This window comes from Ovis aries, chromosome 26 (genome assembly GCF_016772045.2).
Source record: "Ovis aries strain OAR_USU_Benz2616 breed Rambouillet chromosome 26, ARS-UI_Ramb_v3.0, whole genome shotgun sequence".
Taxonomy (NCBI): domain Eukaryota; kingdom Metazoa; phylum Chordata; class Mammalia; order Artiodactyla; family Bovidae; genus Ovis; species Ovis aries.
In genome coordinates, this window is record NC_056079.1 from 14,385,672 (window position 1) to 14,399,554 (window position 13,883).

Sequence of the window (13,883 nt, forward strand, 5' to 3'; positions counted from 1 at the left end):
AGGGGGCTATTGCACTACTCCTGATCATCCTGAAGATAGAGGAGCTAGCTAATCAGCAACCAGGGAATGTGGTTTTTAGTGATGATCTTAGAGGTTCTGCTGTTTTAGTTTCAGGATCAGTATCTGCCAAAGGAAGGACATGGTATCAGATAATCCAAGTTATTTTTAGCCTTCCAGAAAATTTAGGTCTAATTTATCCCATAATAAAAACTTAGCTACTTGCCTACAGTCTAAGCTTTCTAAATAATGTTTGTTTGTTTATTTATGGCTGTGCTGGGTCTTCGCTACTGTGCAGCTTTCCTCCAGCTGTCGTGAGTGGGGGCTTTTCTCTAGTTGCGGTGCTTGGGTTTTTCACTGCAGTGGCTTCTCGCTGTGTAGCACGGGCTGTAGCGTGCAAGGCTTCAGTAGTTCAGACACACGGGCTCAGTAGTTGTGACTCCCGGGCTCTACAGCACATTCTCAGTGGTCGTAGGGCACGGGCTTAGCTGCTCCACGGCACGTGGGATCTTCCCAGATTAGGGATCAAACCCGTGTCTCCTGCATTGGCAGGCGAATTCTTTACCACTGAGCCACCAGGGAAGCCCCAGTCCAAGCCTTTTAAAGTCTCATTTTTCCTGTTTGTATCTAACTAAAAAATATCTGAGTCATCAGTTGAGACTGCACAGAACAGTCTGCCTTTGGTTATAACCTAGTGCCTAAACTTCCTCTTGTCTGAGGTAAGCTGCACTGGCAGGTCACAGGCACTTGACAAAGAGTCTGCCTGTTTTAAATTTTAAAAAGAAAGAGATTCAAGGGATGCTGCAACGGAAGTACAAAGGACCTCAGGCTTGAAAGCAGAAACCACTTTAGAACGGTATACCATGGTTCATTGTTTAAAAATTAAAGCTCAGAGGCTTTGTTCAGTGTGGACTGGCTCCTGGGCACTGTGAAAACTAGGGAGGTAACTACAGTCCACTGTCAACACACTTGTGATAACTCTGTACACGTGCAAGTTCTCCCGAGGTGTGCAGGAAACAGAAGTGTCGGCTGGCAGATCCTTTGGGAGAAGTAAATCCTCCAGGGTGGCAGCTGGTCAAAGCGCAGAGTCTTTATCAGCCCCTCACCCCCCAATACCTGTCCAGTGCCTGAAACACAGCTGGTGCTTCATGAATAGACATTAAACGAATGAGCAGCGCTCACTGTTTCTCCCATAAGCATACAAAGCAAAACTGTCCAAGAAGGAAAAACAGATGGTTCTTGGTCAGCTTTTAAATGAGTCACACAGCTGTGTGTGAGCAACTCAAGGAGAACTTGGCTGAAGGTCATCCACTTTGCCAAGGGCACTTGGGATATTGGTGAAAAAAAATTAATCTGAAGTCAACTTGTGCCTTATAAGTAAGCACAAAATAAAACTTCTGGGACTTTCCTGGAAGTCTGGTGGTTAGAGCGTCACGCTTCCAGTGCAGGGAGCCACAGGTGTGATCCCTGGTTAGGGACCTAAGATCCCACAAGTTGCTCACCATGGCCAAAAAAAAAAAAAAGAGAGAGAGACAGAGACATCTTACAGAACTCAAGCCTCACCAGGCTTTGCGGGATGCTATTCATAAAAATTCTACATTTACAGTCATCTTTCTGAATTCATATTTGTGTCCTTCAAAAGTTTGAGCTTCTAATTTTAAAATGAGTATTAGAGTTCAGTACCTGGACCCAGAAAAAAGTATACTCGTAAATAATTAGCTCTATTTCTAAAACAGGGGCTGAGCGAAGAGCTGCCTACGGGGAGGATGGTATACACACTTGAACTTACCAGCATGAGCTGCTCATACATGTGTGCAAGCGGTAAAAACGAAATGTGTGTGTCACTGGCATTCAACATAAGTGCTTTCTGTAAAACACAACGACTTAGAAAACAAACAAATGCGCATGCACAGGCAAAATAAAACCCAGTGCCTACCTCTACAACTCTCTCAAACATATGGGCCAGAGGCAAGAAAGAGATCAAAGTGTCATCTGAGGTAGGAATGAACGTGTTCTGCAAGCAAAGACATCAGCAGGCAGAAAAGCATTAGGATCTCCAGGAATTCTCCATTTGTTTCAGAGCACATAACATCTCAAGGCTAAGATGTAACAGCATGAGGTTACATCTGCAATTATTTCTCATTGAAAAAGGAAATGCTAAGCAATACTTTAATAAGTTATTCAAATCGAGTAGAGGTCATTCCTAATGACAAAGTAAATCCATGCAGGACTTGAGTCACAATTAGGAAAATGTGGCCCACACTGGGATGGCCAGATATCATGTGCTCTAAGCACCCAGACTTTCAAAGCTATAGGACCTCGATGAACAGCAAGCTCCGCTCCACCTTAAGAAATACAAGCTTCACTCCAACAAAAGACCAGCATCTTTTGTTGTCAAGGACTTAGGGGAGAAAAGAGAAACTTGGAGATTTCCATGTTCCTTTTATTTACAGTACAAATGTATTTTGAGCATTTTAGTTTGATCAACATTTTTACCTTAAAGCCCTACTAGACCCCATTAAAAAAAAAAAAAATCCCAGTGTGTTTAATGCAAGCTCTGAACTGGCCCCAGGGAATTTGCTCTCCCATAAAATGCTGATCATGACAGGTCTGCATCTCAAGTCACATCTGGTTTCCATTTCATGGCCAAGAATGAGCTTAATTTACGGCCAGGCACAGTGAGGGATGTGCATGGAATGTTCTTGCTATTAATATAGAGAATTCTGGCCCAAACAGGGGCTGCCAACAGAGCTGCTGCCCCACCAACTAAGAAACAAAGGCTCTGTCAAGTTGCCTAGGGATGATGCGCCCAGCTTAGAGTTGGGCTCTCCCTTCTCTGAGGCTGGGCCACCCTTCATAATAAAGCAATCATACGTGATGTAGCCTGATTGTGCCATAATCTGAGATTAGTTTTATTCCTGCTTCCCAACCGGTACCTGTCAGTACAAAAGTGCTACATAATGAGAAATCAGACTCAATAACATCTATACTCTTCAATTTTCTTATTTAGGTCAAACAAATAATGTGTATTTGCATAATGAGAAGTTTTATAAAGTTGAGAATGCCCCGATAATATTCACATTAACATTAACTGTAATCATTTGCCTCAATGATTCATGCATTTTAAGTTATCTTTGAAGGCCAATGAGGAAATTAAAATCTCACTTTGGTAAAGTACTAAATGTTGAACTCTGTTTAGAAAGTATATACCAAAAGGACTAAGAAGGTGTAAGAATACACTTACGCAGTCGCTGAAGATACCCGTTCCCCAAAACCATTAAGCACAGGCTCCTACCACAAAAAGCAGACCTTAGAGAATCCCTCCAGAGGCACATAATTTGCAAACGCAAATTATGAAAAAATGTGCAAAGGATACCAGGGAAAGGTATTCATTACATTATTCAATACATACTTTTTTAAAAGGCAAGTTGGAAATAGACCTTTGGTGCTACAGACTGATTGTAACGACCCCTCTCAAAGTCATATTTAAAGCCCTAACCACCCCGCTCCACATGACTGTATTTGGAGACAGGGAAGGTCATTCGGGTTCAATGAACTCATAAGGGTGGGGCCCTGATTCAATCAGGCTGGTGTCCTTCTAAGGACAGGAAGAGACACCAGAAACGTCTCCACGTGCACACAGAGGCGAGGGCAGGGAGGCATGGAGAGGAGTCAGCTACAAGCCAGGAAGAAAGCCTTCACCAGAACCAACCAGATTTGCTGACACCTTGATCATGGACTTCTCGCCTCCATGAGAAAATACATATCTACTGTTGAAGCCACCCCACCCAATCTGTGCTATTCTGTTATGGCTGCCCACACAGACTAAGGCACTTATACAGCACATTTTAAAAGTATTAGAAATAACTATAAAGTTATTTGATCTAAAGTTCAAGGCTTTAATCCTTCATATAAAGTGGAAGTCAAATTAAGCATAATAAACAGTGAAAACAATAATAATTCAAAACACCTTCAGCAACATTTAACATTTCCTTGTCCACCTAAAGAAATTAATTATTTTCTACACACTAAAACAGGAGATAAAATCACAAGAGAGTCAGTTTTTCTCTGTCCTTTCCTAAAAACATTTATAAGGCAGTATCCAAATGAAGTTTTACTATATAAAAAATGTAATAAATTTGATCTGTCAATTCAAGTTAACGGTCACAGTGGGAGTTGGGGATCAGGTCCATAGTGAAAAACTATTTGAGGGGAGGTGACCTCAGACCCCGGGAAAGCTCAGACCTTATCTATGTTTCGGGTAGTGTTTCAGATACAGTCTGGGCCTAACATGATGGTGGGGCCTTGACCTCCTTCATTCTTGAGGCCTGATGCCAACCACTGGATACACGGAAAGATGGCCCTCTCCCCCAAGTTTACCTCTGTCATTTTAACAAATGCTGAACAATCGCTCACTATATTTCGATGCGTGATCATTGCTCCTTTGGGGTTGCCTGGGGACACATATGAGCAAAATAAAGTTAGAAGACAGAAACTCCATCCAAGAATGGTGGACGTGAGACAAGCCCATAAACCCCACATCATCAGGGCCCCCGATGCCTCTCATGCGAGGTACACCGTGAAAGCCAAAAGCTGAGTTGCACCGAATTCCTGAGCAACCTGTAATCCTTTAAATGAAGCTAATTATCTTAACAACTTGTTGACCAGAGGTGCATTAATACGTCTTTTGTTACCTGAACGTTATTGATTGGAGACGTTTCAACATTCACTTACATAACAAATTGCCAGCCACAGGCGTTAGTTTCTGGAAAAATCCCCAGGTCAATAATGTGTTAAACCATCTTTACTAATATGGGCAAGTCTTAGTGGGTGCATGTAGCAATAAGAGATGAAAATCCAGGAATTTTATTTCTGGAAACCATGGATATAGTTTGTCCCAGAAAGATGGGTGATGTAAATGTGTGAGGATACACTCAGATCCTGGGGATGTTGTATTGAGCTACTGGAAGGCAGGCTTGAACACTTCTGTCTCTTTTGCATCCAGTCCATCTACAATTCGAATAAGTCATCCGCAAGAGAAACCAGGAAATATACAGTTCCAGGTACCACTTAGAAACAATTTCTTTTCAAAACTGACCTGTAGTTCCACTAGTGAAGCAAATTACTGCAAGATCTTCAGGTGCTGGAGGCTACAGCACAATAAAAAGAAAAAAGCCAGTACAAATCAGAAAAGAATAGAAAACTCTAAGTTGTTATGACCCAATATTTCTACTAGCCTCTGAACTAGTTAGACACAGAAGCTAGACAGAGGCTGGGGCCAGGTTGGACACAGTGCAGTCACCTTGGGCTTCTGTCTGTTGGCTCTTCCCAGGTCCTTAAAAAGAAGAGAAAAAAAAAAAAATTGAAATGGAAACATTTAAGGCACATCAAGTCAGTTCAAGCTGACTTTTCTGCGGGATTGATTCACTCACAGCCGACACAAAGACAGCACAGATTTCAAATTACATAAACGACAGCAATTTAACCTGAACCCAAATACTTACCCATTGTTCTAAGAATCCGTTTTATGGTTGTTTTCTCTCTTATATAAAACCATATCGATGGCCTTAGGACTAGCCTTGGAAACAGGACTGATTCCAAGGACAGGAATCGAAGTCTCTTACATGTGATTCCAGTTTCCACTGCCATTCCTATCATGGCCTTTAACAAAGCCCAGCTCTTCACAGTAATCAGAGAACGGCAGCTGTTCTGCGCCCTCCCAGAATCAGAACTCAGCACTGATCTGTGATCACCGGTTCTACAAAACTGACATCTTCAGTATGGAGAGAGAAATCAGTCTCCACCAGATTTAAATGCTGACCATTCTGGAAAGGCTCAAAAATCTGCAGTTCCCCACATGGAGGGGAGAAAGGACTTAGGCGTCTATGATTACAGATCAGGCCACGATAGAAGCTCCAGGACCACCATCGAATGGCCATGAGGGTTAAGAAGGACAGATTCAGTTCTGAGGTGTGGCATCTCAAGGAGAATTCTGTTACTACCCCGGGCTCATTCTGATGTTGTTACCACATGAAGGTATCTCCACAACCACCTTAATACCTATTATTTTTTGAATGAACGATTTATGTTATTTTCTTATTGAACAGCTTGAGTGAGCATAGGAAACAAGTGTGCCTGGAATTAAGTGGAAATTAGATGGGTGGCCTCTGGGCTCACCTGAGTAGGAAATGGCAACCCATTCCAGTATTCTTGCCTGGAGAATCCCCACGCACAGAGAACCCTGGCGGGCTACAGTGCGTGGGGTCGCAAAGAGTTGAACACGACTGAGCACCTAACACTTTCACTTCCACTCAGGGCTCAGTGAGTTGCTGCCCAGTATACAGTTTTAAATCCTAATCACACTTTTCAATTATGTGTATGATTGACCACTAATTAAAAATAGGGACACGGATATCCAACTAGAAGTCAACTAAGAGCTAAAGTAATGATAATTCTAATTTCTTCCCAAAATAATCTTTTATCAGATTCAAATTTCCATGCATCTTTTAAAAATTCCTATATAACTTAAGATCTCTAATTCTTTATCATATATTGCAATCAAAAAAAGACCAAAAAAAAAAAAAAAAAAAAGCCTGTGTATGTGTCTGGGGAATGGTAGGGGGATGAGGAAAAATGGGAGGAAAAGAAATTACATTATCTTGAAATGGGATTACAAGTGAAAAAAGAACAGGGAAACGCTAGCTGAAAAACTAGCTAAAAACCCCATTTAACAATTCTGCACACCTATTAACTCTTACAGGTTGCTGTCCTATGCTATTGTTTGTGTGTATACGTATGTGTGGCTGACACTCTAATAGAACAAATGACAAATTCCCTGTGCCTACTAAATTCCCCAGAAAAGGTTTTATAGATCCTTACTTGGAGCTCAAATTCTTGGTAGAAGGAGAACTATAAATAAAATTCAAAACACTATTTATAACAACTCCAGGAAAATATTTATAACATTTTCAGAAAGAGAATGATTTATCTATTGAACCTATTATTTCCCGCGATGTGCACGTAACAGAAGCTTCCTCTTGCCCGCTATTGTGGATGGAACTTTTAACCCAAGAGCAACCGGGGAAACCAGCTTCATCAGCTTCTTGTATTGGGTTGGCCAAAAAGTTCACTCAAGCTTTTCTGTAAGATCTAACGAAAAACCAAAATGAACTTTTTGGCCAAGCCAATACGATCTAATGTTGAATAACCAGATTAAACATGGACCCACTCATTTTCCTAGACTGGTTACCTTTATAACTGTGATTAATCTGAATCTTAAAATGAAAAATAAATCAAATCAAGCACCTATGCTAGAAATTCACCAGAGGCCTAAAAAAGCAACCTTGGAAAAAGAATAATGAGGCAGATTTCTATGTCTGACTGTTTTAGAGACAAATCAGTAAGTAAAAGACATTAATACTTAAAGAGGACATACAGACTTAAATCTCTGCTTGAACCTGAAATTCTCATTCCCGGCATTTATTAGCAGGGCTTGTCAGTGTTCTAGAATGACTCTGTTAGCGCTGCAACTTGCTAGATGACAGCACTTAGGCAGAATGTGATGGGTTAACACTGGAAATGTGTGCAGAATTCTTCTTTCCAGTAACGAGACAGATTTCTGTTCTCTTTACAGGACCAGCAAGAGTTGGGACTTTGTGGTCACACCGGAGAGACACCACAGTTGAATCAAAATGACCTCGGAGGAACTGTTCAGGGAAGCGAGCAGGGCAGGGTGACTCACCTCCATGGCCTTCATGCTGATGATCTCCACCCCACACTTCTTGCCTCGTTCCAGCAGATCACTGCCGTAGGAGTCCATGAGAACAATAGTTTTAAGGCATGGTATTAATTTATTTTCTACACCTTCTAATAGGAGGTTGGCCTTCTCTGGCTTGTCCACAAAAACCAGAGAGAGTTCGGCTAGAAGTAAAGAGACACAGTGAGGAAGCAGCTCTGAGATATTTAAAAGCTTGACTGTAACATCTGACATCAGGTTTAAGAACTACCTTCTTTGAATAGGAGGGTAAGTGTACATTTAAATGAAAAATCCCTATTCCATCATGTAATCATTACATGTAGCTGCTGTATCTACCCAATAACTAGGGTAACATGCTCCCAAAGACCACAGACATACCTTTGTTGATGATGTAGGTGATGGCTTCAGTTCCGAGGGTGTCGTAGAGGGGAACGATCACCATCGAGTAAGTAAAGCATCCCTGTTCAATGATCACCCACTAAAGAAAGAGTAGAGGTCGGGGTGAGAATATGAGAGGTCACCATGGAACCCTTCCAGGAAAAACAAGACTCTAAAGACTCAACGTGGAAACACTGGATGTACCAAAACTAACATCTGTGTATCAACTACCATGTGTCAGGCACTGGAGGGATTCCTAATGAGCAAAACACTTGCCCAGTTCTTACCAAAAAAAAAAGTACAATCTGCCTGAAGATTTGGGGCAAATACGTGAAAAGAGAATGAACAACACAATAAAGTGATGAGCTCAGAGGTAAGAGAGCCCACAGTGGGCCTCCATGGAGTGGGAGGGAATCAAGCTCGCCCTTGGCAAGAGCAGCACAATTTCGACAGATGGAGAGAAAGGCACAGGGACTCCAGGAGAGGGACCACGAGGTCCAAGCAGGGAGGAGGGATGTCAGTGAGCCCTGAGGCTGGCAGGGATGGCCCAGCAGGGCTGTTGGGATGGCTAAGCTCGACAGAGGGCTGGAGTCAGTCTGAGGTCACAGAGGAGCCTGGCTCTATGAACCAGGCAAGACACTGCCTCTGGGGCTCCTCCGTCAAACAGTGACTGGTGGTCCGAGGAAGAACAATCTGGTCACAGTGTGCAATAAGGCCTAGGACTATGGGGAGAGGGACATACCATCTACCGGGAGAACTGTCCATGGAAGTCTCCCCAGGAAAGTGAGGAAGGAAGGAAGTGACATGGGTTGCTGGTCATCTTCCTCTAAACCCATCAGTCACACAGCAACTGACCCGCCTACAAGGCAGATGCAGCAGTCACTCTCTCCCTGAAAACCCTCGTGGCGCCCATCATCTGCAGATCACACATGGGTAAAGGCACAGGGCCATGGGAAGCACAGCCTACTCACGTTCACTTGTCCTGGAGCTGTTTTCTCTCTCTTCCTGCCACTCCACCCTCCACCACAATGAAATGATTCATCTCCCAACAGACACACTGCTCCAGGCAAACATGCCCTTGTTCCTGACATTCCCTTGGCCTCCCCACCCTTACAGCCATCAAGACTCCACTTGGATGCCACCTCCAGAAAGTCCTCCTTGACTGAGTTCCCATAATCCTTCTACTTCGTGTCCACACAACACATTAAAAGAAAATGTGGGTTTATGGGGCTGTCTTCAAGGTACCTTATGAAGAAGATCCACTGTGGTATTTTGGTGCCTGGCAGTGCCTGGCAATATAGGAGGTTCTCAATAAACATTTGGTGAACTAACTGATAAATATCAGAAGAAGCCCACTCCATCCATGAAGTAAGGAATTTATGTCCTAGTCATAGACTCATGACTAGTGATATTCCACTGAAACAAAAATTTTGGATGTGTTCATTCAAATGGGCTTCACTTTAAATGGAAGAAATGAAATTCCATGAGCCTAATTGTGGCCCAGCTGTGGAAAATGCTATTCCTCCTTTAACTGTACACAAAATGCTGAGAAACCACTGTAAACTATAAAACAGTAGCATGTTAAACCAACAAGTTTTTGGACCCAAGCAGGTCTAAGAGTCAATGTAGCTTCTTCAAGTCCAGCGCTTGAATTTTTCTGTGCCAGCTATGCCACTAATTTTTTATCTACAGTGTAGGTAATAACTCCAGGGGCGCTTCTCATTTCACTTTAATACAGTGGTTTACAGAAGACCACACACAGGCCTGGATGGTCAAACAACAGTCCGCCTGTCTAAATTACGGCCAGCTACTGCTGAAGCTCCTTCCCCATGCCTCCTGAGATTTTAAACTTTGCAGTCTGAGCAGGGGGAAAGCCTAGACCTTTCAGAAAGAAAAGGCGTGAGTTTGCTACTGATAAAAACGTCCCCAAGTTCCTCTGTCATTGACTAATACTATTATTCTAACCACAGAGGAAGTCCTTAAAGTGGGAAGACATTTTTGTTAGCTATTTGTTTTTATTTGTTTATATAGCAAAGACTTTCTTTGTCAGTTTCTGTTTGGGGACCTGGTTTAAAAAAAAAAAAAATATTTTTCCCCCTACTTAAAGGCTAAGAAAGACCTGCTTTGGGTTTTCATACATGTAACTCTCTAAGGCACAACAAAGAGCTATGTTGGTGGTGATTAGACCACAGAATCTGGTCTGAGGCAGAGGCAGGTGTGAACCCTAACTGACTCTTGCATGGAGAATTCTCTGAGCTGTGGTTGCCCAGCCCCTAACGGTTACTACCTCAGGTCTGTTCTGAGCGAAGATGCCGATGAACTTGTCTGGGGCTGCCTTGAAGCCCTTGTGAAGCAGTGCCGAGCCCACACACTCTGACATGTCTGCAACCTACAACAGAGGAGAAAAATCAGTCAGGAACAGCATCAGGTCCAACTCAAGGAACACAGCTTCCCGTGACGGCCGAGCCTAATATCTTCACTAAGAAGCAGTTCTGCCCAGAGAGAAGGAACAGGGGTAGACAGATATCCCTTTAGTTACAAATTTTTGTAAAGTTCAAGGTTTGACTTTCCAGAACTCACGGTGAGGGGACTGATCACACAGCTCCCTCTGCAAAGCAAATGAATCTCACCGCAACAGCTGCCAGGTCACACACGATCCACGTCAGAGTTTCTGTTTTATACTTTAGTTTTACAAAAGCAACCCAGGGACACAGAATTTTGGGTCTGTGTTTATAAACAGCAATGAAGAAGCTGAAACTTGTCCTTTGTTATAAACACAGAAAGGACAAGTTTGGGGGAGACCTTTGGAAAATAAGGATGAGTTCTAATCATTAGGCTCCACAACTCTGTTCTTGAGAATTAGTTCTTACGAAATAATCCAGTCCTAAAGGGAAGTTCGAAAAGACTTTAGGTACAAATATATGTATTTCAAAATTATGTAAAGTCATAAAAGTTTAGGAGAAAAAAAGACCAATGGCTGGATGATCAAGTAAATGATGGTAAATCTAATAAAATGCTCTACACCAGTAAACACTACAATTACAAAAAACCATATCAAACTTGAGTGTCTGTTACAATTTTAAGATAAATGAATACAAAATGTACACTATTAATTACAACTAAGTAAAAACAGGCAAGACTATCTACCTACCCCAATTTCCCATCCTCTCCGCATTCCTACCCCAAATGAACTTAAAAAAAATTTTTTTTTAATGTTAATTTGGAATTCTTTATTCTTGGTTGGTAAATTATCAGGAGCACTTTAAATCCACACCCACGCCTGCAGAGAACAGAACCACACCTGATGCTGCTCCAGAAGCCTGTTGGTTCGGGGACATGGTGCCATCCCCGCTCTGCCAATGGCAGTAAGAGTGACAGCAAGAAGGACATTAACATGCTTATTCTCCCATACCCCAGGGACTGCTTCACAACTCCTGCTTGTTTGTAAGGGCTGGGAACCTGTGAGTGCTTAGATGGTCTGCAGAGCTTACTGGATTCTATGCACACACTTGGGTCTCTAGAAAGATGGTCCAGACGTTTCCTTGAAAAGCTTTACAGGGATTCCTAACCCCCAAAGCTCAGAATCACTGGGCTGGGGGGGAAAATGATTTAAATACACACATCCAAAGTTAGCTTCAGTCTACTTTTTCATCTTCACTGGTCTCTGTCTGAAATGTACAAAACACCTTCTGAAACCCCAGGGATTTTCAACCTGCCTCAAACATCCCGTTGGCGGGGGACCTATTTCCCCTCTGGCAGTCAACATATAACAGAAGCTATACAGGAACATATTACTACAAGAAAGGGTAGTGTAAAGCCCAAGGGTTTGGTTTTCTCTTATTTGGTAGTCCAAGCACCTGCCTTAAGCTTTGATGGCTGATGCATCCACTTCCAAGGCTGATACATCGCCAGCCACGAAAAAGATAAGGAGCCAGGCCCCCTCCTAAACAAGCCTCCTTTGTTTTAGAGATCTTGGTTGATGCGGATAACTGCCCACTTGGGCCACTTGTTTTTTCTTTTTCCTGTGCTTTAAGTTACTGCTCTTGTGCTTTAAATTCATCAATAAGAATGAACCCAGATCCCACGGGAGGATATTGACCCCAATAAAGCAAAACCCCAGGTGCTGTGCACTGTCTCTCCCCCTACCAGAGACCTCACTTGTGAGGCCCAGGTGTGCTGTGTATTTTCCAAGTCTTGTAGTAAGAAAGCTTTATTTTTTCCGAGTTTCTTATAGTTATTGCTGAAGGGCATCTTGCAATCATCTTATGAACTACAAGGGCTGGCCCAGCCACAATACTGATTATTGACAGGCTGAGACCCGCACAAAACAGTAACATGACAAGAAGATGATGCAAACCAGAAGCACTGGCAGATTCTGTGAGGCCTGAAGACCGCTGTGCAATGTTAAATCTCCAACAAACATGAACTGCTTTTACACCACTTGTGAAAATGAAGGATCTGAAAACTACTATTTCGATGGAAAACTACTATTTGGCTCTGTTAAGGGAAAATAAAAACAGCAGTCTCTCTGCTCACCAGACCTTCAGCTCGTGATTCCTACAAGCAAGGAATGCGAAGCTGTCTTGTCTGTCTCTCTTTATCTCTGCCTCTATTTCTCTTGCCTTTTGCATTTCATTGATCCTCAGATGTGGGAGGACCAGGAAGCATTTTCCCACAGGCTGGTTTTGCAGATCCTAACGACAATCCACTTCATACACCCCCACCCCTTCCCAGGACACATCAACTACCCAGAGCCCCAGCCACAGAAGGGGGATTGGTCCTCTGCGTCCTGCCCCTACTCCAGGGAGCGCTCTGGACAGTTGCGCTGGAAGCACAAAGCAGCAAAGCGGATGCCCCCATTGGCTCCCGCGTTGTCTCGGGGGTGCTGCCTTGAACTGGGCAGAGTCAGGAGCAACTAGACTTGTAATCACGATACAAACAAACAAAAAAAAAGGAGCAAGCCTTCCTGCTCTGCTACCAGCCATCTGCAAACTACTATGTACAGTTAAAAGCCATGGACCTGCTGGGACCAGAGTGACAGGAGTGAGATGGCCCAGGTCCCAGCTGCCTCCATGTTTGTCCGATTGCGCAGGTGTCATCTCTGCTGCTCTCCATGCTGCCCTCGGGTTAAAGGTCACCCCAGGATCAGTATGATGCTTTGGAGACTCCTTACAACAGATGGCGTGGGCCTCCCTCCTGGCCCTGGTTCAGCTGTGACCAGGGGTGAGTCCCAGCCCTGCCTGGGGCCCATTTTCTCTCATCTATAAAATGAGAGGGCTCCTCTACACTGGGGCATCTGTATTTGTCCAGCACCCTCAAGACAGAAAGGAGTAAGTAATTTTATCCTCCTGTGGGGTCTGGTAGAAGAGCCATCTGCTTCAAGCACATTTCTAGCATTTTATTTATTTGTTTGGCTACACTGCACGGCTTCTGGGATCTTAGCTTCTTGACCGGGGATTGAACCTGGGCCCTTGGCAGTGAGAGCTCAGAGCTGTAACCTCTGGACTGCCAGAGAATCCTCTAGCATTTTATTTTAAAACTTATACTGTACTCCACAACACACCCACAGCAGTTCTAAAATAAACTACTTTGAACCACCCATTCAATTACTGATCTAGTGTTCCCCAAATCTGTGTGTTTAATGTCTCGGGATGCTGCACGTCTGTTCTAAAGCCCTGAGCCAGGTCGGCATCTACACTCCATAGAAACCTTCCAACCCAAACTTCAGAGGCTCCAAGAACTGCCGTGTTCC

At 43.3% G+C, this 13,883-nt stretch overlaps 1 protein-coding gene across 6 annotated transcripts in view; it reads right to left on the reverse strand.

The window, feature by feature from the left end:
• Window positions 1-13,883, reverse strand: part of ACSL1 (acyl-CoA synthetase long chain family member 1) — a 65,858-nt gene that overhangs the window by 14,231 nt on the left and 37,744 nt on the right. For 4 of the 6 annotated variants that reach the window (XM_042241364.2, XM_015104562.3, XM_042241365.2 and 1 more), the window contains exons 5-11: window positions 10,419-10,520; window positions 8,132-8,231; window positions 7,739-7,917; window positions 5,300-5,332; window positions 5,096-5,147; window positions 4,378-4,451; window positions 1,934-2,011 (exon numbers count right to left, since the gene is read on the reverse strand). In XM_042241364.2, coding sequence (XP_042097298.1) covers window positions 1,934-2,011; window positions 4,378-4,451; window positions 5,096-5,147; window positions 5,300-5,332; window positions 7,739-7,917; window positions 8,132-8,231; window positions 10,419-10,520 — 618 coding nt within the window. Of the gene's footprint in view, window positions 1-1,786; window positions 1,865-1,933; window positions 2,012-4,377; window positions 4,452-5,095; window positions 5,148-5,299; window positions 5,333-7,738; window positions 7,918-8,131; window positions 8,232-10,418; window positions 10,521-13,883 lie in introns of all 6 variants that reach the window. The other 2 variants (XM_060406942.1, XM_060406943.1) reach the window with 1 other exon arrangement.